The 21,238-nt window shown below is 38.2% G+C and overlaps 1 protein-coding gene across 1 annotated transcript in view; it reads left to right on the top strand.

Moving 5' to 3' along the window:
* Positions 1 to 21,238, top strand: part of atrn (attractin) — a 186,895-nt gene that overhangs the window by 115,579 nt on the left and 50,078 nt on the right. The window contains exon 22 of the mRNA XM_042500720.1: positions 7,333 to 7,411. Coding sequence (XP_042356654.1) covers positions 7,333 to 7,411 — 79 coding nt within the window. The remainder of the gene's footprint in view (positions 1 to 7,332; positions 7,412 to 21,238) is intronic.

The following is a 21,238-nucleotide window of genomic DNA, read 5'->3' as shown; positions in this document are numbered from 1 at the left end:
AAGGCATGTTAGTACACGTTACAATATTTGCAAAAAAAATTGTGGATTTAGACAATAATTCCAAAAACCTTAGAGAAGAATATCTAGAAAAAAACTCCACATATTTATATAACTATGTATTTAAAATTATTTGACAAAATTATTATAATTTTTCATGTAGTTTTCCCAGGTATTTTTTGTTTTTTTAAGTTTCCTTTTTATTAATTTTCCAGTTCTTTTTAAAAAGTTATTGCTAACCTCAGGGTAATTTCTTCTTTTGTTGCTCGTATCCATCTTCAATCAAGTCAAATCAAATCAAGTCAATTTCTCCAGGTTTCAAGGGGTTAACACATGCTGTACATAGCCAAATTGTGCTGTACCAAACTGTGAAAACAGAAAGACTGCATGAACCTGTTTTTTCGCTAAAAATTGCAGCTAAATAAATGGCTGACATAAAACGTAATTCTACCAAATGATCATCATTATTTGATTTTGAGCAATTTGTTTTCAGGACTTTTTGTTCCGTAACACAGTATTTCTTGCTTTTAAATTAATAGCATGAAAACTATTAGAACTGGATGTTTTCAAAGATACTCTGTAGATTTTTTTGTCGTTTTGGAGTCACCATAAAGCAGATAAATAGATCATTACATAAATACATGCATAACATATTTGCAGAGGGAGTAGTATTTGGTGGCACCGGTGTGGCAGTGAAATGTGCAGCAGAAAAAAAGACCACCAGCCAAATTAAACACTGCAGGTCTCAGTACATTCAGTGAGAAGCTTTGCAAAAGCTTTAACCGGGTAAGAAAAGCACTCAGCACGTTTGTTAGGCCTTGAGGACATGCACAATATGACGAGGTGAAAAAATACAAACCAAACATTGTTTACAGTGAAAACTCCACAGGAAACATTCAGCTTATTATTTTCACAGGTTATGAGGAAACATGCTTTCCATTAACCTTTTGAAACCTGAGCAAATTGGCTTAACTTCTTTCAAAAACATGGGAAGAAGGCAATGAGCAATGAAAGAATAAATGACTGAAAAATTTGCAAGAAATTAATTTTTAAAAATTTTTAAAAAGAAAATTTCCTAACAAATAATTTAAAAAAGAAAGAAAGAAAATTAGATTAAAAAAGGAAATGACCTGGAAAACTGATTAAAAACTATAATAATTTATACTAATTTCAGTAATTTATAACTAATTATTTTAAATTTGTAATTATGATAATTATAATTTTCCCTAGTTTTTCCCCTATACTTTTTCCCTTAGCTTTTTAAAAACACTTTGGTAATCTACTAATTTCTTGCAATTTGTGAAACATTTATTACATTTTTAATTATTAATTGCTTGTTGCCTTTTTTTCTGTGTTTTTGAAAGAAATCACACCAACATTCCCAGTGTTTAAAAGTTTAAATACTTGTGAAAGGTGTCTGAAAACAGCAAAAGAAAAGTGATGGTAAAGGTTTCCAAGACTCAAAGAAAAAATCGATCCAGATAGACTGTGTGGCCGTCTTCTTAAATTAGGAGTTAGGTAACACTTGTTTTTTAATTGATGTTAAACCTGAATTTACATATGCATCAGACCACACACTTTCTTCAACCTCGGTGACTCCTCTGCTTTTTACCATCTGTTCTCAGCGACTCTGCAGAGTAGACGCGATGCTCTTATAGTGACTCTGAAACTCCAGAGATGTATCACTTTCAGCTGATGTGACAACGGCGCTTCAAACAAGGCGAGGTGCGATGGTTGGTTTCTGGTGAAGGAGCATCTGCGGGTGGAAGCTGGTTTCTATTCCCAGTGAGAGTTGGAGCTCTCGGTGTGATGGAGCGGCGGTGGGGGAGGGGTGGGAGGTGGGAACTGAAGCCTGACTAACTTGGCCAGCTTCCCTTGTGGAGGTTGAGATCAAATGAAGCGCGCAGTTCTGTCTGTTTCCATCTGTGTCTTCTTCTCTTTGTGTTTGTGTCCATCTCTCTGCGTCTGTATGTTTCTCTTTTGCTCTTTGTCTTTTGGGCTCCGTCTCTGGGAGAATATTGAGAATTGAGAGAGCTTAAAACAAATTTGCTTTTATGTCAGTCTGCACATGGGCAGATATTTGTAAGAGCGGAGTTAGATTTGTCTGCGAAGGACATAGACTGTATATATAAATGGACGACCCAACCCCACTTATCCCTGCTATGCTTAAGTGAGGTTAAAGTATCCAAGATACAGGTGTTGCCATCCACGGTGAGCGAATTCCCACTAAAACACCTGTCCAACCAAACAGCTCCACTGAATGCGAGCGCATGGATTGGCTGTCAGAGCTTCCCCCTTTTTGTATAATTTAATAACTGATTAAAACCAAACTTGTTAAAACGATCACTAGAACAAACATCAGGGTGATGAGAACTACCTCCAGTGACAGAAACAATCTTTCAGGAAAAACATTTTTTGGCGTGTTATTTAAGTTGTTAGTTTGGCCCATGTCCCATTCACTAACATTGGAGGGGCGAGCTTTATGACCTATACTGCAGACAGACACCAGGGGGCGATCCAGACTGAAAAGTTACACTTTTGGGGAGCTGTCATGTCGTCAATCTTTATATACAGTCTATGGCAAAGGAGGAGAATTGTGATCATAATTGTTCATTTTGTTCTAGTTTCAACATAAAAGCCGGGACTAGGGGTGGGTGATAAAATATACTCAATATATCGGGGCTTGTTCCATGTGCAACATATAAAATGTTTAAGGTGTAACATCATTTTCATAAGCAAGTGGCATTTGGGTTCTCTTGCTCCCCCGCTTTACCTCTCGGCTCTCTGCCTCTCACAGACACACACACAAAGCAGGGCTTTTGCAGAGCTCTGAACTGCAAAGCTTTTAGTTTGTTTGCATCTTATAGTGAATAAATCATCAGGTTTAACAGCACTGCGTTAACAGTCTAACTTCATGGTTGTTCGCTCGCAGTGGAACTTGATTTATTTAATTATAGCAATACTTTTTACAATTTCATTGTAAAAATACTTTATTTAACTTCCCTATAACCGCATTTTGTTAAAATTCATTATAACAGTAGTGTATTCAACATTATCATCGGACAATAGCTGCTTTATTTAACTTTACAGTTCATTCAATAATTTTGTATTTTAGTAGTTAACATTAGTTTAAAGGATATTTAAAAATATCAAGATACACATTGTGTGTCGCGATAAAGCCTATTTTAAAGCCTTATCGCCCAGCCCAGTGGTGTGTGCTATGTACTACATACAATGAGTTTATTAGAAAGAGTGGTGGTTTGTATTTATGTGCCTGTGTGTGTATATATATATATATATACATATATATATATATGTTTATTAATATTGCTCTTGTTTTGTATTTTCTTCGCCTTGGAAAGCACTTTGTGCGTTTGGCTTAGAAAGTGCTTTACAGATGAAGTTATTATCAATCTGTCGTGCAGATCCAAATGCCACAATAATTGAAACTGGAGGCTAATGGCATACTGGCATACAATATGTAAATGGCATGTTGCTGTAAATAATCATATGGTCAACAGTCCCCCCAGAGATTCAGTTTATTTAAAAGCTAATTTTAATTACATTGATTTTAATTTATGTATTCATTATTTAAATAATTTTTTTTTTTTTCCATTTTTCCCTTTTTCTTTCTCTAGAATGACTGGATTACAATATAGGCACATGCTCACACACACACACACACACACTCTGCATACCCCAACGTCAAATCAGCGTCCTCAACACATGTGGAAATGTTTTTAACTGTTTCACTGTTATTAGTGTGTGTATTTGTGTTTAGTACTTTTGTAAGTGTTTTGTCTTTTGTCTTGCAATTACAAAAAAAAAAAAAACAAAACTTAAAATTAAGACATGACCATGAAGTCCCAATAGTAATGGCTGTAGTTGCACCTTAGGGGTCCAAAATTTTTAGTCTCTTTCACTTTGAAATTGAGAGACTCAGAAACGAACACATGCATTATCAGGACTGGTTGCTCGAATCTGAATCTGACGTTTGTAAATCGGTGCCTGTGCGCTCATAAATGTCGGTTTGTAGACCGAGTTTTACTGAGAGTCTGTTTTGTGCTCTCATCAATATACAGTTACATCCATATTCTATCTGCTTCTTTCTTTGTCCATTGTTCTGACTTGAGCTCACACTTTCTGATCTCTTCCGTACTTTCACCATTGCTGTCCATTTCTCTCTGTCCCTTTGTCTCTCCCTCCTCCTCCTCCTCCTCCTCTCCTCTCCTCTCTGTCCTTTGTCTCGCTCCTCCTCTCCCTCCCACCCTGCTGGGCAGGGAGGCCTTTGATGCCAGGCTGATATCTATTCACGCGGGTCATTCATCAGCATCGTGTCGCTCTTTAAGCAGCGAGCAGGAAGCCAGATCAATAAGATGGCTGAACGGATGGATCTCTTAAGAGTCCTCCTCGGCCTGGAGAGATAAGGGAATTTTTTTGAATGGATGGCACTTTAAAGAGTCACACAGGGTGGGCGGGGGAGGGGGCGGCAGGGATGAATAAAGATCTGAACACATCACAGTCAGTATTAAAATGGGCAAAGGCATTTAGATTGAAAGGGTGGTAAAACTTTGCAGGAAAAATCTGGAAGGAGTGTCGCTTGAAGGCCCAAATGTCTGGAAAAGTTCAATTAAATCCACATCCAACCCTTGAAAGAAATTCACCTCCATAACTCCTGTGATCTTAAGCAAAAGGAGGTAAGGGTGCACGTGAAACATGACTTAATTCACTTTTAGTGATTTTTTTTGTTTTTTTTTCGTTTGTGTGTATAGACGTAAACAGTCATATCAGCAGTGTTAAGGCAAATGTCTCTGCAGTAAGCAAATTCTTTTCATAAAGCACTTTTTAGTATGAACATGGTGTTTCTTTCAACTTTTTTTAATGTCATGAGCCCATTAAGCCTTTGAAACCTGAGCAAATTAGCTTGGCTTCTTTCAAAAAATTATGGTCAAAAAATATAACTTTTTTGGCAATTTGTGTAACATTTCTTGCCTGGTTGGTGAATGCCTTTTCCCCCATGTTTTAAAAGCAAAGCAAAAAAATTGTGCAGCGTAAGAAAAGTCATGACAATCCAGCTTTCAAAGGGTTAAACTAAAAAAGTAGGTTTGGCACCTATACCTAATCAAACTGTGATAGTCTTCTATATGCACCTTCTGGTCTAGTGGTAGTTGTATATGTGACGCAAATGAAGTACGTCAAGCACATGATGTGACAGAAGTGTATTTTGCAGGTTAACTTATATTCATCAGTAATAATGGTTTCACACAGGACACAAACAGCCATCTCCTGGGTGAAAGTCCTGTTTGTTTGACTCATTCATTCACCACATTCTGCTCCATACACAGACTTTGTCCTCTTTATACTACATGACTACTTTCTTTGCTCCCTTCAAAATGACCTTAGAGGTCCTTTCCTCACAATATATGTAAATATAGGAGGTAGAATGATAACAGCCATTTAATGAACTGATAACATTCAAATGGAGTTTTTCTTTCACAAGTCAAGCCTCAAATAGAGCTCAATTAAAATCATTAAGATTGATAACCTTTTCTTTTCCTGCTGTCACATTCTGAATACATGGTGCTTAGAGTAATGTAAATACAGGCTGTCAGCTGTGTGAATGGTAAATTAAATCATAAACATCACTGCGTACTTAGTTTAATCTTACATCAGCTGCACTGACAGTGATCACAGACTGTAAACAGAGTTTGATGGGAAACTGATGCATTTTTCTAGTTCAGTTTGTTTTTTATTGATGTAAAATGTACCTCATTAGTCTCTAAAGCCCTAAATAAACATAATATTTATAGATCAGTTTTAAACAGAAATTTATTTTGTCTCATTTTAACATCATAATTCAATGTCCCACTGCTCAGTTTTATAGTTTTGGGAAAAACTTTGAGCTATCCACAAGACGTAAGTGCAAATGACTATTTTTTTTTTTTTTTTTTTTTTTTTGAACAGTGGATGTTTTGCTTGAGGAAAATCTGAGACGATGTTTGGATCACTGGTGTTTAGGCGTTTTGCCATCACGCAACTGATACTCGGCTCATCAGCAGCCAGTTGCCACAACACTGACGTGAGCTGAAATATAGGACGTCTGGGCTGCAGAGCCGCAGGAAAGCTGACAGGAAATCAGCGAGAAGCACAACAGTCAGGGAATGAAGTTCAGATTGCAGGAGATGTTTGCTCTGATGTATTTGTGCAACACACACACACACACACACACTAACACACACATACACACACACACATACAGAGGCTTTGTCTTTATTTTTGTGGTTTTCTTACCTGTCGTCTTCACAGCTTCTTAAGTGCAAGTGTGAAAGCAGCCACAGGAAGTAGAGGGAGACAGGGAATACACACACAGATGTGCACGCACACACACACACACACACACACACACACACACACACACACACACACAGTAACACTGCCAACAAAGCCACCTCCTGAAGACATGTCACCCCTACCTTCATCACCTCAAGGTGATTTTGTGTGAGTGCAAAGAACACTCTGGGTTATGATTCTTTGTATTTTTTATTTCTGCAAATGTGAAAAACACAGAAAATGGAGTGGGGGGAAAAAACATTAAGTAAAAAATTTAACAGCAAAAAAAAATTTTTAAAAATGAATGGAAAATACAGAGCGTGATTGGCCTCTCCACCTCTACCGACAGCTGCCTCCTCCGTCTGCCAGCATTTCACACCTGCACCTTGTGAACCAATCACATCATCCTCGCTTACTTCACGTACTTTAAGTGTGAGGATATTTTTAGTTTTGGGTCTATATTTGGGCACAGAGCAGGGCAGGCTGGGTTCTTATGCCTTCAGGACGACAGCCCGGTTGTCCCCGTTCAAGGATGAGCTGATTAGATTTTGGTGGTCAAAGCACCCTAAAACACTTTTATTTTCTCGTTTTCTGTTCATCAGTCCGTCCATTTCATCAAATTATGGCACAAACGTCCACTTGATCTCAAGAATGAAGTGATTTGGTTTTGGTGGTCTGAAGTCGCTGCAACCTTGTCCATCTCATTCTCATGATCATATCTTAAGAGCACCTTGTTTTTTACATGTTTTTAAAGGAAATAAAGCCAATTTCCTTAGGTTTCAAAGGGTTAAATTATAATACAGACTAATAAAAACCAAACTCGTGAATATGCATAAATTCCGCAAAGAAAATCAGCACTCATTGATTGATTTATTTATGGTCATGTACGTCTAAGCTACAAATGGGTCCTCAAATGCTCCCAGATTTGGTCATTTCTCCTCTACATGAATCTGTCTTTTTCTCCCCTTTTTTAATATGTCTCCTCCTGTCTTCATGTCTCCACAGCTGCTTCCTGTCCCTGCTCCTTGTGGCCGCTGTGGTTTGGAAGATCAAACAAAGCTGCTGGGCGTCAAGGCGACGAGAGGTAAGTCAGAGGCTCATGCTGACAACAAATATAGACTTTGGCTACTCTGGTTGGTAAATGAGGACAGTTGGTGTTTGTATACAATTTGGGCACTAAGAAGCTGCTGTTCAGACGTAATGTTTTTGGTCAGTGTTGCTTAAAGGAAGACTGGACTGAGGTTTCAGACCAGTAAGTATAAAGATACTCCAGAAACTCAGAGGTTGCGTCTGTAAATGGATCATACAAAATTGCAAAATGCAGCTCTGCAAGACTGCTACAGTATTAGTTATGTAGTTGGTGCAATAAGCTAAATGTGTTTTGGTTTCCAGAGTTGAATTTGAGCTGTATTTCCTCACTCTACAGGTTTATAATTAGAGAACGTTTTAAATTGAGAAGAACAGGAAAATATTTTTGTCTTGACTCTGTCTTGGCATCATGCTCTGTTTGCCCGAGGCTTGAGGTATTATGTTTTCGGGTTGTCTGTCTCATTCTTGTGAAGGTGATATCTCAAGAACACCTTGAGGGGATTTCTTCAAATTTGGCACAAATGTCCACTGAGACTTAATGATGAACTGATTAGATTTTGATGGTCATAGATCAAAGGTCAATCTCATTGCCACTTTGTCTGTCTCATTCTTGTGAATGCAATATCTCAAGAACGCCTTGAGGGATTTTTTTTTTTTAATTTGGCTCAAACGTCCACTGAGACTTAATGATGAACTAATTAAATTTAGGTGGTCAATGCATTCCAAACCCTTCTTTATTTTTTGGTTTTCCGTCCATCAATCAATCCATCTGTCCGTATGTATGTACATATGTCAGTACATCTGTACATCTGTCTGATATCTTAACAATGCCTTCAGGGATTTTTTGGAAGGATTTTTTTTAAGAATTTGGCACAAACATCTACTTGGACTTAAAAATGAACTGATCAGATTTTAGTGGTTGATGTTCAAAAGTCAATGTGATCTTGCATCTGTCTCATTCTTGCAAACATGATGTCTCAAGAACACCTTGATGGAATATTTTCAAATTTGGACTTGAACTAGTAAGATTGTGGTGGTCAAAGGTCAAGATCACTGTGACCTCACAAAACAAGTTTTTACGCCACTTTTTATCATCATTCTATCTAATGGGATAGAATGATCAAGTGCTGACATTTATATCCACAAAGGCAAAGGTCATCTTCACTGTGACATTATAATGATCTGCAAAAACACTTTTCTGGCTATTATTCAATGACATAAATAAAGAGCAGAAGGGGAGACTTCTAGTCAGATACTAAATTGGTGACATTAATCTTGAAAATGTGCTGATTTTAGAGATGTTCTGTGCTGCCGGGGGAAGATGTGTTTGAAGCATCCATGTTTTCACAGGCATTGATGTAAACTCTTTAGTGCGGAGGCATTTTAGTTTACTTTAATCTGCGAGAGGCTCTGTATGGTCTTTAAACTGTGTTAGCTGCGTTGAGGAGAGAACTGGAATTGTAACAAGGAAATGGAGAATTCAAAGATAATAGCCGAACTGTAATTTATTTCTTTATTCTTTTGCTTTGAGTCCAACTTCTGCCCTTGAAACTTCCATGAACCTTTTTTTCTCTTGTGGATAGAGAATTGCTGAGAAAAGAACAAATGCATTGCAACAACTCCAACTTCTCATTTGACCCTCATCTGTTTTGTTTTGTGTGCGTTCAGATTAAGTACGTGGGCTTTGGTTGGCTTACAGCTACACATTTCTTTGTGTTTCTCTATAATGATAATAACTTAATGGCAAGAACAGGGTATATATGTGACGGCCAGTATTTGTTAACAACCAAGCCACTGAATTTTGGACTTGTTAAAGTCGAGTTAATGGTGATTGAGTGATGCCTGTGAAATATAGTCGTTTTTTTTTTTTGTTTGTTTGTTTTTTTTTATTGGCATTTCTCAATAAACATTCAGTGTATGCGTACAGGGGACATACATGCCTGTCACAGATCCTGTAGTATTTTCAGCGGTACACTCACAGAGCAGAAAAAACAAAACTAAAACTAAAACCAAAATAATAATTAATAATATAATTACGTAAAATAAAAATGTAACAATAAATAAATAAAATAAAATTAAAACAATTATAAGTTGTCATCATAATAATAAGAAGAAAAACATAGATAATAATAAGGAAAAAGAATAATTAATCAATATTAATAATAGAAAAAATCTATGGACAGTTACAGAGTCATCTTTTCTCAAGAAATGTGGGATTTAAAGTTCACGTGTTGGTCAAACAGTATACCGAGATTCTTAGAGGTGGTCTTGATATTGTTGGTGAGGGGCGAGATGTATTGACTGACCTCCTTACTAATGTAATCAGGGGTGACCACAAGAACCACAGTTTTATCAGAATGGAGATGAAGATAATTTTGAGACATCAGCAGAAGCTAAACAGTCATGGAGGGTGGTAGGTTTGTTGAGGTTGTTTGGTTTAAACGAGAGATAGAGCTGCGTATCGTCTGCATAGAAATGTATCCGGTCAAATCGGTTACATCTTATCGTTACTATCTGAACCGCTGTATTATACTATTGTACCAGTGTTTTTCTGTTCTTAGGCTGTGTAAAATTTTAGCTCAAACTTGAGCTCATCTATCCTGTCAGGGAAACTGTAAAGCAAGCAGATACTTTACTACCACATAGAAGCTGAAATCCAAATTAATGTCACTGTCAGTAGTTGTATTTTTATTATAAAACTTGCAGAGTACTATTATTGTATGTTTATTGAGTGAATACTTTCTAGCAAACTTGCTGGCTACCAAAAAGTTTGACTACTACTTACTGATTAGTTAAAAAATGAAACATTAAGGTTATCAAATTCTGCACCAAATTTTGGTTCGTAAAGGTTTGTAAACAACCCAGTCGATGATCGCGAACTCTTACTGCAGGACTTTAGATAATCCAATGATGCACCCTAAAATCTTGACAGACCTCAAGATTTTGAAGCATTGTAAGTGTTAACAGTCAGCAAGCAGCACACAGAGGCAGCTGAAATTCTGCAAAAACACAAATGCTTGTGTTCTTGTGCCAAAACACCAACGAATATCCATCCAGTCAAACTTAATTCATGCTGCAATTTGCATGGAAAAGGCAAAGAGGAGAGACATACTTATTCAGAAAAGGAGTAGGATGGAGAGATTAACAACAGAGAAGTGTAAAGAGAGAGTTGGAGGTGACTGAACTTCATCAGAAGTAACTTTCAGCTGAGCCGCAGAGCCTAGTGAAGTAAATGCTAAAGTAATTGTCTCTTATAGCACATCACATCTTTTTTTATTATTTGCTTGCCAGTTAAGTTGTTATTTCTCAACTAATGTAATTAGTTTCTCTGCCTTAAGCAGTGTTTTTACGTCAAGACCAAACACAAAATAAAAAAAAAACAAATACTCCCCAAATAATGAGGGGTGAGCAATACAAGGATGCAAAAATTTTGTATCCACTTCTTAGTGTTTTGCATTTTAGCTTTTTTGTTTTTATAGTGTAAAAAGTATCACAAAGAGGTATTTGTAAATCATCCCCTGCTCACTCGTATCTTCATTTTCGTGCTGAAAAATGACATTATAAGGTGAAGAAGGTCATGGGAGGTGTGATGCCCAGGTGAGTGGCGGCCAGGCTGCAGACCACTGGACAAGACCAACATGCAGGAAAAATAATTTTTTTATGCAGGAAATCAGCAGCATTTCCAGCCATGACTATGCACCAAATATGGATATTTAAAGCCAAAACACAATCTTTTACAAACCATAACCAACTGACTTTTATACCTAAACATAACCACATGCACGAAAACTTCCAACATATCCACTTTATAATAATGTACAAATGTGTCATTTTTATTTTGCCGAAAAGTACAATGCCAGCATTTATTCTGGCGATTGTGCTGCACAATTTTCCTAAAACTGAACTGAAATGAGTCGACACTTTAATTACTGCAGCAGAGACCTCGTGCATTAGCTCAGAACTGTGGGAACAAAACATCAAGCCTTCACTTTTGTGCTTTTTTATCCTTATTTGAAGCACAGCCATTTTTCTGACAGCCTAAGAACCTCATACATGCTTTTATCTCTCTTTAGCCGGTTTGATTGCTGTGATGGGTTTTTTTGGGGGGGGGGGTTCATGGCTACCCAAAGAAAACCTTAAATTACATAAACTGCAGATCAGCCAGCGTTCACAGGCTCAAATGCTGACCTGGACAAAGCTGGCATTGCTGTCTTTCTATTTGTTTCTGAATGGATTTTGTTAAAATTTGTCAAATCATTCAACAGGATTACATCTTAATACACACATACAGGTGTTGCATTTTAATAAAGCAAAAAAACAAAGTAAAAATGTGAATAGTAACTGTCTATAGATGTATAAAAAAAGTGCTTAGTAATTCAAAACCTGCAGATGTGTCGATACTCCAGAGTTCATGAGCATCACAGGGTTTCTGTCACTCAGTATTTCCAAAAAATTTAGCAAACAGTATTTCATTTTGAACTGTCAGTCATTGAAAGTACATTACTGAAGTGCAGTGACCATAATTAATTGCTCCTATGGCACAGCGCATGATGTCTTTCGAGCCGCACTGAGTCAACTGGAAAAAGTCAATAATTTTTTGAAAGGACTGAACGCAGGATGCCAAAGCAATCTGCCGAACTGTGGGGAGCACTGCAGGGTGCACAGAGGATGAAAATGACAGACAATTTTACAGTTTTTTTGTAACAATTCTGGGAAACCAAAATTATAGTAAAAAAATAAATAAATTCATTTATCGATTCGTTGGAGGAAAAGTCTCACATCAGGCTGTCTGTATCTCACCTGCGGATCAGGAAACAGGTTTTTGGGATAGACTGTCGTGCACTGCAGATTTTAAGCTTTGGGGACGTTAACCCACTTTTCAAAAAATTCACTGTGCTGACGGACAGAAAGCAGGCGTTCTGACAAAGCTCCCGTGTGATTGGTTTATACCTCATAAGATGACAGCAGCCACAATAGATTTGCTCAGTTTATGACTTTATTTCTTAAAGTCATTGTCCAAGTAACTGTGGTGGCATTTGGAAATAGGACGAGCTCTCAGTGCACTGTAAAATCTGACTGGTTGATCTTACTTTTAAAAAATCTAGGACACAGGTTGCCTTGACCCACTCTTGGATTGCGACCCATCAGTTGGGAACCACTGTCCTATCTCCGCCATGTGCAAAATTATTTTCATCGTGACACAAAATACGTAAAACGTTTCAGTTAAGTCCAACTTCTTAAAAACTTGAGTCAATTCCACTCATCATTTTTAAGTTGCAACAACAAATTCAGTAAATTTAACATTGAAATATGAAATAAACATAATTTAAAACTTATTGTTATATTTTCTTACCTCTATCAAGGCACTCAGTTTCTTTTTTTTCTTTTGATTTTTTTAATGTAAGACCAGTTTGTGAGTTATTATGAGCTTGTTGGTCAGATTTACAAAGTTTTTGGGTGCTTCCTGGACGTTTGAGATATATTTAGCAGGGCTAGTATGTTGCAGCTGGTCAGCTAACTAAAGTAAAAAGTATGAAAAGCCATCATGAGTGCAGTTTTTGCATATTGAAAACCTGCTCCCTCAAAAATAAAAAAGACAAAATACATTTTCACAGCGTGTTCCCTGAAGGGTTTGAACCAGCTTTTGAATGAGTGGCTGAAAGGTTGTGTGCATGTAGGAGTGTGTTTCTCTGCCAGTGTCTGAGGGCACACAAGCTTTTGTTGCGCTTGATGTGAACTTTTGGTTTGTGCTTTTCACACTCGGCGTGCCGGCTGAAGTGCCTTTCGGCTGAAACCTCGCCCAAGAGTGCTGTCATCACCCTCACCTCCGGATGCCTCTTAACATCCCCCCTTCACCTGCTTCCACTCCGCCCGCTCTCCATCACACAGCCGCTGTGGTCCAGCTGGACCCTCTTACAGACTAGCCTTTGCAAAACATTAGCAGTGGCCCTTTGTTAAGAGGATATTGGGGCCATTAATAAACCTCACAACAGCAGGGTTTGCTTAAACGCCTTTCTTTTAATCAGCTTTAGCCTCCAATAAAGGCTCTTCTGTACACACTTTATGTACGATGATATACGTTCATTTCGATCATTGTAACGCTCACTGCCCAAATACTTCCATGCATCCTTTTTTTGGTAGATACATCCACTAGATGACATTAGATGGCAGAATCAAAAGTTACTTAAAATAGCGGCAAATGTAATAATGTACCTTTTAACAGAGGCGGCGTTGTATATGTTGGTGCTCTGTGAGGCCAAAAATACATAAAAACGTGGACGTAGAACCCAGTTAGCAATTTTTGGCTCTAAAAATGTTCTGAGAATGTTTTTATTATGTTTTCATTGGTAAGTTTTCTTTTTTTTCCTTTTTTTTTTTGGTAACAGGAACATTTCATAAAATAATGCTCTGTAATCTCAAACCTTAATAACATTCTGAAAGCGTTTTCTGGATATTGCTTTGTAAACATTCTTCCTTTGTTCTCAAGGAACATTGTGGGAACGTTTTAAGAACATTTTACGATCTGTCACCTCTCAACATCACTGAAACATCCTCAGAAAGTTGCAGTTATAATGTTAGGTCTTAGTCAGCATTTAATCTTTAAGGGGATTAAATGCTGACTAAGTTTCTTTCACGATGGTCATCTTTCGTCTGGGACAGCCCAAAATCGCACAGTGTATCCCGGCTTAATGCTTTATAGTCTGTATCGCCCGTTCTTAAAAAAATTATTTTGACTCCTGTAGTTTTGCATTTGACTGCCCAAACTCATCTGAAACATGAAATTGCAGATCAGTTCTGCACAAAGCAGGCATTTTGGCTATTTCAGTCAAAGTGGAACGGGCGAACCAGCCAATTCATCGAGCACAGATGCATTTAGGTTCCTGCAGTTGAAGCAGCAGGTGGCAGCAGTAATGACCCACCATCACTGTGAGGATTAATATTTCCTTGTTGGAGGTTGCTTCAACTTAAATGCTGTCTGAGAGAGACACAGCAGCAAAGAGCAGCCAGCTCTGAGGGAGTCCTAATAATGATGCTCTCTGTGGCATCATTGTCCTTCGTAGTGATAGCCTTTTTTTTTTTTGCATATGTAATAGATTTTAATTTAAACCACATTCTGGAAGTCATTATAAATTTTGATTTTGGCTTAGTTGCCCTGAGGAAACAAGCCTGCCCAAAAATAAGTACCAAAAATCAATAATATGCCATTTACATTTCATTTTAAATGCAAAAGTAATACTTAAGGAGTTTCTAAAAGAATAATTCTAGGTTTAAGTATGTGTTGAAAAGTTGTAGGGGGTGAGAGAAAGCAGATAAAATATTAGTTATATCATGAGCACCTCCTATCACAGATGTCGAGTTGAATTAGGGTTGTGATTGCTTTAGAAATACTCAGCAGAAGCTTTTGGCATCCCACGTCCGCCTCTCTCCTCACACGCTCTGTGCAGTGGAGAAAAAAGTCTGTATGCGTGAAGAATTATGTTTGGAAATAATATTTTTATCGTCTGCTGCAAGATTTCTTCTTCACTTGAGGTATTGAAAAGCATTGTTTTACTGCTCCAAAATGCAAATACTCTCTTGTGATTCCAGGCTCTTATCATGTCACGCACATAGTTTTTGCGGCTGAGAGTGATGTGATGTATTGTGAGTGTTATAAGAAGGAAACTCAACACCAACCAAACAATATTACAAATCAAGAAAGGAAATGAATTTGCTTCTGAAACTGTGCTGCAACCTCATTTCTCGTTTCAACTTTAATTACCTTGTCCTACTCAAGCAGAAAGGCAAACACTTACACATAGCAGACCTGCCCTCATGCATACACATGTACTCGTGCGAACGCATCGTGACACGTAATTTTCGGCAAACAGAAAGCTAATCATGTTTTTCAACGAGGCCGGCTCTCTCTGCGTCTCCGACACCGGGACCGTTGTGTTCTTTTCAGCGCTGTCCCCCTCAGGCTTCGTTCCCACATTCATCCCGGATCTCTCCGCGTTACTCGGCGCTTGCATCAGCCGTACAGTGACACACATTTGCAACTAATTACGCCCACGCTCACCTCACTTGGGCCCGCTGTGGTGACAAGTGGCGGCCATTGCATTTTGTGTGGTCACTGCAGGGTCACAGGATTTCGAGGCTGCGGCCCTGATCCTTGTACTTCTTACTCCTGGCTGCTTGTCATCTGACTGTAAGGAGTTTAAGCTCATTGTGCTGTCACAGTCATTGTGAGTCGCTCTGGATAACAGCGTTAGCTTAAGCCCTGAAATGTAAATGTCACTGTGGGCTTTTTTTAAGAAAAGCAGTAGAAACAAGACTCGGATTCAACTTTTTGGGACTTCTTGAAATGACCAGAATAACAATCAACTTTAGTGGTATTGTATTGTACTTGTACAAGTAATTTTGGTGCTGTGAGTGTGCATACACAGGAATAGACATTATGCACATAGCTCATATCGCCTACATTAAAATATTTCCTAGGTTGAAGATTAACTTTTAGGCTCACTCATACTATTTTGAGAGAAAGAAAGCCAAACAACAAATAGAAATAGGCATTATAGATATATTATCTTGTATGTAGGAGATAATATGTCCCTAATAACAATATCTCCTACATGTGGGATAATATGTCCTATGTAGGAGATACACTTTAAAGCTTAATAAGACTTAAGTTTTGACTGTAAGAAAGCCGTACAAAATGAAGCACAGATTTTGACTGTTTTTGTGGCTCTTAGTGTGCATACACAGAAATTAATATCATATTATCCCCTATAGAGGAGATAATATCTCCTATATAAGAATATCGCCAACATGTGAGATAATACCTCTTATGTTAAAGATAAACTTTTGAGCTTGATAAGACTGTTTTGAGAGTAAGAAAGCTGTACTACAAACAGCAGAGACTTTTACCCCGTTTTTTGTTGTTCTCAGTGTACATACACAGAAATAGACAAATTATCTTGTATATAGGAGATAATATCTCCTATATAAGAATGTCCTCTTCGTGCAAGATAAAATCTTCTACTTAGAAGATAAACTCTTAGGCTTAATTAGGCTGTTTTAGAGTGTGAAAGTAAAATGAAGCACTTAATGCAAGATACAAAGGGCTCTGGAAGTTCAGCTAAAATGCAGCATAAACAAAAGTTCTTTTCTTCTGAGTTAACCGACTACAAATGTCCAATGTTAAACACAATGAAACTGCGCAGGGACACCGCCACGACCCTACTTTATATACACAAGAACCGCCCAGTTTTCTTAGTTCCCACTTATGCAGTATACGTAACAACAAGTGAGTGAAGAAAAGAAAGTGAGACAGTTCGTGTCCTCATTACTGATAAACATGATAAAACTGATCAGCCTACCACAGAGGCCTGGCTTTGCTTAGCTGTTGTTTCAGCACCATGGATAGCTCCACTGTCCATAAACGGAGAAGAAGAGAGAAATTCTCATCTTTCAATGTTTATCTTTAAAAAAAACATGCCTTCATCTTTACTTTAAAGCAGTGGGATATCCTCCAGTGTGAGAAATCCTAGAATACTTAATGGTAAAATTCATTGCAAGGGTGTAAGGATCAAAAATCACCAATTTCTATTAGTTTAGATGGACCGCCTGAAAAGGCAGGATCGGTGTGTTAAAGGGTGAGAAGAGCAGCGCCTCTGGGAAGGTATCGATTTATCGGCAGCTGTCAGATTTATACTTTTGCACACAGTCTGCTGCACACATACGTATCAACATACTGTAAATACCACTGAGCACATGGCCGAGCTGTTAAAGTCGGTCTTTGTGTTTGCACCTTTGTAGTTCTGAGTCTTGATGATGCTATACGCCACATGTAATTTTCACTCTCATCTTGGCTGTTTTTCAGGTGTGAATTTCATGCACTGAGCAGAAATAAGTTCAGGACTATGTATGAGGTCCGCTCACTGTGGTATCAGGCTAACACCTGCTGTGACTGGTGGAGGCTTTTGGAACAAGCCAGAGCCCACCTGTTGGGGTTTCAAAGTGTTCAGGTGCATGTTTTTTCCTCACGTGTGTTTCGCTGTGCATCTGTTTGCATAGATGCGCTTGGATGTTTGTATATATGTGTGTGCACTGTCTGATTCTTAATCAAAGCCTTCCTTTGAGACCTGACAGTCCCTTTGAAGGAGCTCGAGCTGCCAGATGGCAATAGACAGACCCAACCACAGCAACCATTTTGTGCCATAGAAGGCGCCAGTCTCTTAGTCCGAATGAGCCCGAATGCAACATGAGCGACCCTCTGTCAACACTGGTTGATTATCCCTGCAGGAACTGCTGAGTTATGACGGGTAGCAGCCGTAGTGACTTTTACATAGTCCGTCATCTTTAAAGGTATACTATTCAGGAGTTATCAGTTACTCTTTGTAAAAAGCAGCATTGTGCTTTGTGTAATTAGTGTGTAATTAGTTACTTTTCTCAAAAAAAATCAATGACTTTACCAATTACTGCATGTAAAAGTAATTAGTTACTAGGAAAGTAACTTTTGCATTACCTTTGATTGCTGCTTTAATTCCTTCAGCTATTTGCTATAAACCTATATTATTTATACCGTTTATGATGCAGACTGAATCACAATCATGTTTGTTAACAATAACTTCAAGGTAGAAAACTGCCACGTCATGCACATATAATCAAACAACGCTGAGCAAACTCTGCCTTTATCTATTACTGTTAATCCACACAAATAAGAGATATGAGTTCAAGTTTAGCCTACGCTATATTTAGAATATTTTTACCGCTTTACCTCACCATCAGACAGCCCTTACCGACGGGGATTTGAAGGCGTTATATCAAAAACACCACACTGCATTGAGAAAAACAGCCATTTTACTCCACTGAACGACAGCGGCATGCCATGTTTGTATGAAAACTGCGGTAATGAAAGCTGGCAGTACAACTAACCTCTGTGACAAGTGATTAATATTAATTTAAGTGCAAGTTTTGTTAACAGAACCTGAGCATTTATTTTATTTCACATTTCAATCCCCATGTTGAATATTCTTGAGAATTGACAGTTCTCTTTAAAACTATGTACCTGCATTATTGTGCAATATTATAATTTCATCAGTAGCATAAAATGGCCTTTACACGACACTGACGATAACATAGTTTATCGCGATATTTTCTGGGAAAATATATTGCCCAACAAACAGCTGACTTACTTTTCATAACAAGTATTTTTTCAGGATCGTGTCTGCGATTGTTTTAGCTTCCTCTTGGATGTGATCTGCTCACAGTCTGGTACCTGGTTGCAACTTTTCCATAACGTCCTGACCTCACCTGTAAGCTGTGCTCACAAACTTCGAGAAAAACAGCAAAATAAGAAGAAAATACAGACAGAGGACAGAGACTCTGCAGAAAAATACACCACCACACACTTACAGTGGATCATAAGTGATGATCAAGAGAGACTGGTTTTGCACGAGTCTATACATTGTTTTTTAGAGATACCTTGCATAGTAAAGAGACACTGAGTCAAAAAAGGAGCATAGATTTCTCTTCTGAGTCACAGTTCCAGCAGCACCTGCAGGTTTCAGGCGCAGCTTAGCCGGCGTGCTACACCACACACAAACGATAAAAGCACACATTTTTTGAATAAAAATGAGCATGCCAGCTAATTAGAGCAGAAATCCAGCAGAAGCATCCTGTGGCGCGGGTAATGTATCATGATGCAAAATACTGTAATAATGGTGCCGTTTTAACATTCACTTTCTTTGCCTTTGGATAGAAAAAGTAAAATAATCAAAATCTGGATTGTTGCACCAAAAGAGATTTCTGGCCAGAATATGAGTTTTTGAAAAGCCTGCACCTGGCAACGTAACAGTTGAGTCATATGTATTGATTTATGGGAGGTCAGGTTGCTAGCTGACTTTGTGGTGCGCTGTACTGTAAGACTTTGATGTTCATTGTCAGTTTTCACCATTTTTCCTTTTCTTTTTTTTTTCCTTTGCTGGCGTCTTAATGTTCCTCCTCAAAAAATATCCTTATGATGACAACATGTGTATCTACCCAACATCCATCGCCGCCCTAACACACACATACATCACACATAACTTGACATATATTAGACATGTATTGCACCCTGAGGTATTGACAGAAATGCAGAATGTGATAATGTACCTGATCGTTGCCGTGGCGACCCACATGATTAACTGTGTTGTAGATCTTTTACGCCAGAGGCAGACCGCCGGGAGGAGGCAGTGGCATAAACGTCTCCAGATACCCTCACATATTTATTACCCCATTAAGCTCCCTCCTCTCGCCACCTCCTTCCCTCCACTATAAATATGAATGTCAACCAACGTGTCAAGGCTCAAGCCCCTGTTAGAAATACCCGCTATTATGTCATAAAATGAGTGGAAAGCTGCTCAATGGCCTGTGATGTGTAAACTTTTCCTTCTAATCAAATGTTGCACGGCTCAGGTTGCGGGGTGTTAATGAAGTGATGTGCAGAGGTGCAGCTCTCCCTCTCTGTCTGAACACACACATATTTCTCCTCCCGGGAGCCGACTGCCACCGTTTCACGTCTCCCTTTGATGCTTCAGTGAGGGAAAGTATACAGTCCACACATAAAAGTTTGCAAAGAATGGGAGCAGATCAGAGGAAAGATCTGAGGCTTTAACAATGCAGGTTGCAGTGAAACTGCTCAGCGCTCTGAAGTTCGACTTCTCGCTGGCTGTTTTGAAGTGCATTAACCTGCAAGTTCACCTGCGAAAAAGCACCAAATGTACCGCGGTGATTGATTGTAAACAGTTCATGATGTACAAGAAAAGTATGAAAACAATGTGTTTACAGACGCAGAAGTTTCGATCTCACAACAAGTTTATAGACGTTTGTTTGGATTTCTGAATGTTTTGTTGGGCTTTCCATCCAGCAGGGAACGTTCCCACAACATTAGCTAAGGTTATCTACAAGTTGCAATAATGATTTAAAGAGAAAAAAATAATAATAATGTTCAAAGAACCTTTTAGGGATGTTTGTGAATTCAGATAATGTTCCTGTAAGGTTAAATACTGATGAAGATGTAACGTTATAACATTACTAAAACATTCAGAGGTTGCATTGTACCATTCTCAAAATGTTTTTAGAACCAAAACTTGCTAGCAGGGTTGGGCTTAAGGTAATTATACCCTGGCACATTCATGCATGTGTGCATTAAATAGTAAAATTAGTTGTTTTTTTTTTTTTCAAGGAAGCCTGGCTTTGAAGAGAGCATGGATAAGTTTCACTCCGGTCAGTTCGCCATTGGAGAGAGTTGGCTGTTTCTGAAGTTCTGAGCACATAATTTGATAAATGAGAGTTGGATTACTTTGCACATATTGGGAACGGATGTTTTCATTAAGTTTGCTGTTCAATGTGGACCCCGACCACTTCAGTCGATAAGAATTTTCTCGGCTTACGGACTTTTTGTCATCATGGAGGCATGCGAGAAAAAACGTTTTCTTCACAAATTCATCGTAACATGTGGTGAATAGTTGATATTTAAATGGCCATTTGAAGGCTGATGTATTACTTTAAACATTACCATGAACAAAGCAAAAAACAAAAAGCTGTTCCTTATCTCTAACGGGTTGGATACGTAGTTCCCCACCTGAAACAGTTGTCTGTAGTATAAAAATACACTTTAGAATCTACTTCAACAAGTCAGTTTTTTGTATTAACCTGGGTTAGAAAATGATATTTAATCTCTTTATAATGCAACTTTTGTCATTTTGATTTTTTGTAAACCCCAATTTTGTATTTCAAAATGCCGTTGTAGTATTTGCTTGTACAGTACTCGATCTATCAGGCCGATAAACCTCCTTTTACA

This window comes from Plectropomus leopardus, chromosome 14 (genome assembly GCF_008729295.1).
Source record: "Plectropomus leopardus isolate mb chromosome 14, YSFRI_Pleo_2.0, whole genome shotgun sequence".
Classification (NCBI taxonomy): domain Eukaryota; kingdom Metazoa; phylum Chordata; class Actinopteri; order Perciformes; family Serranidae; genus Plectropomus; species Plectropomus leopardus.
Note: the sequence above shows the minus strand (reverse complement) of the source record. Positions and strands in the feature narration are given on the sequence as shown.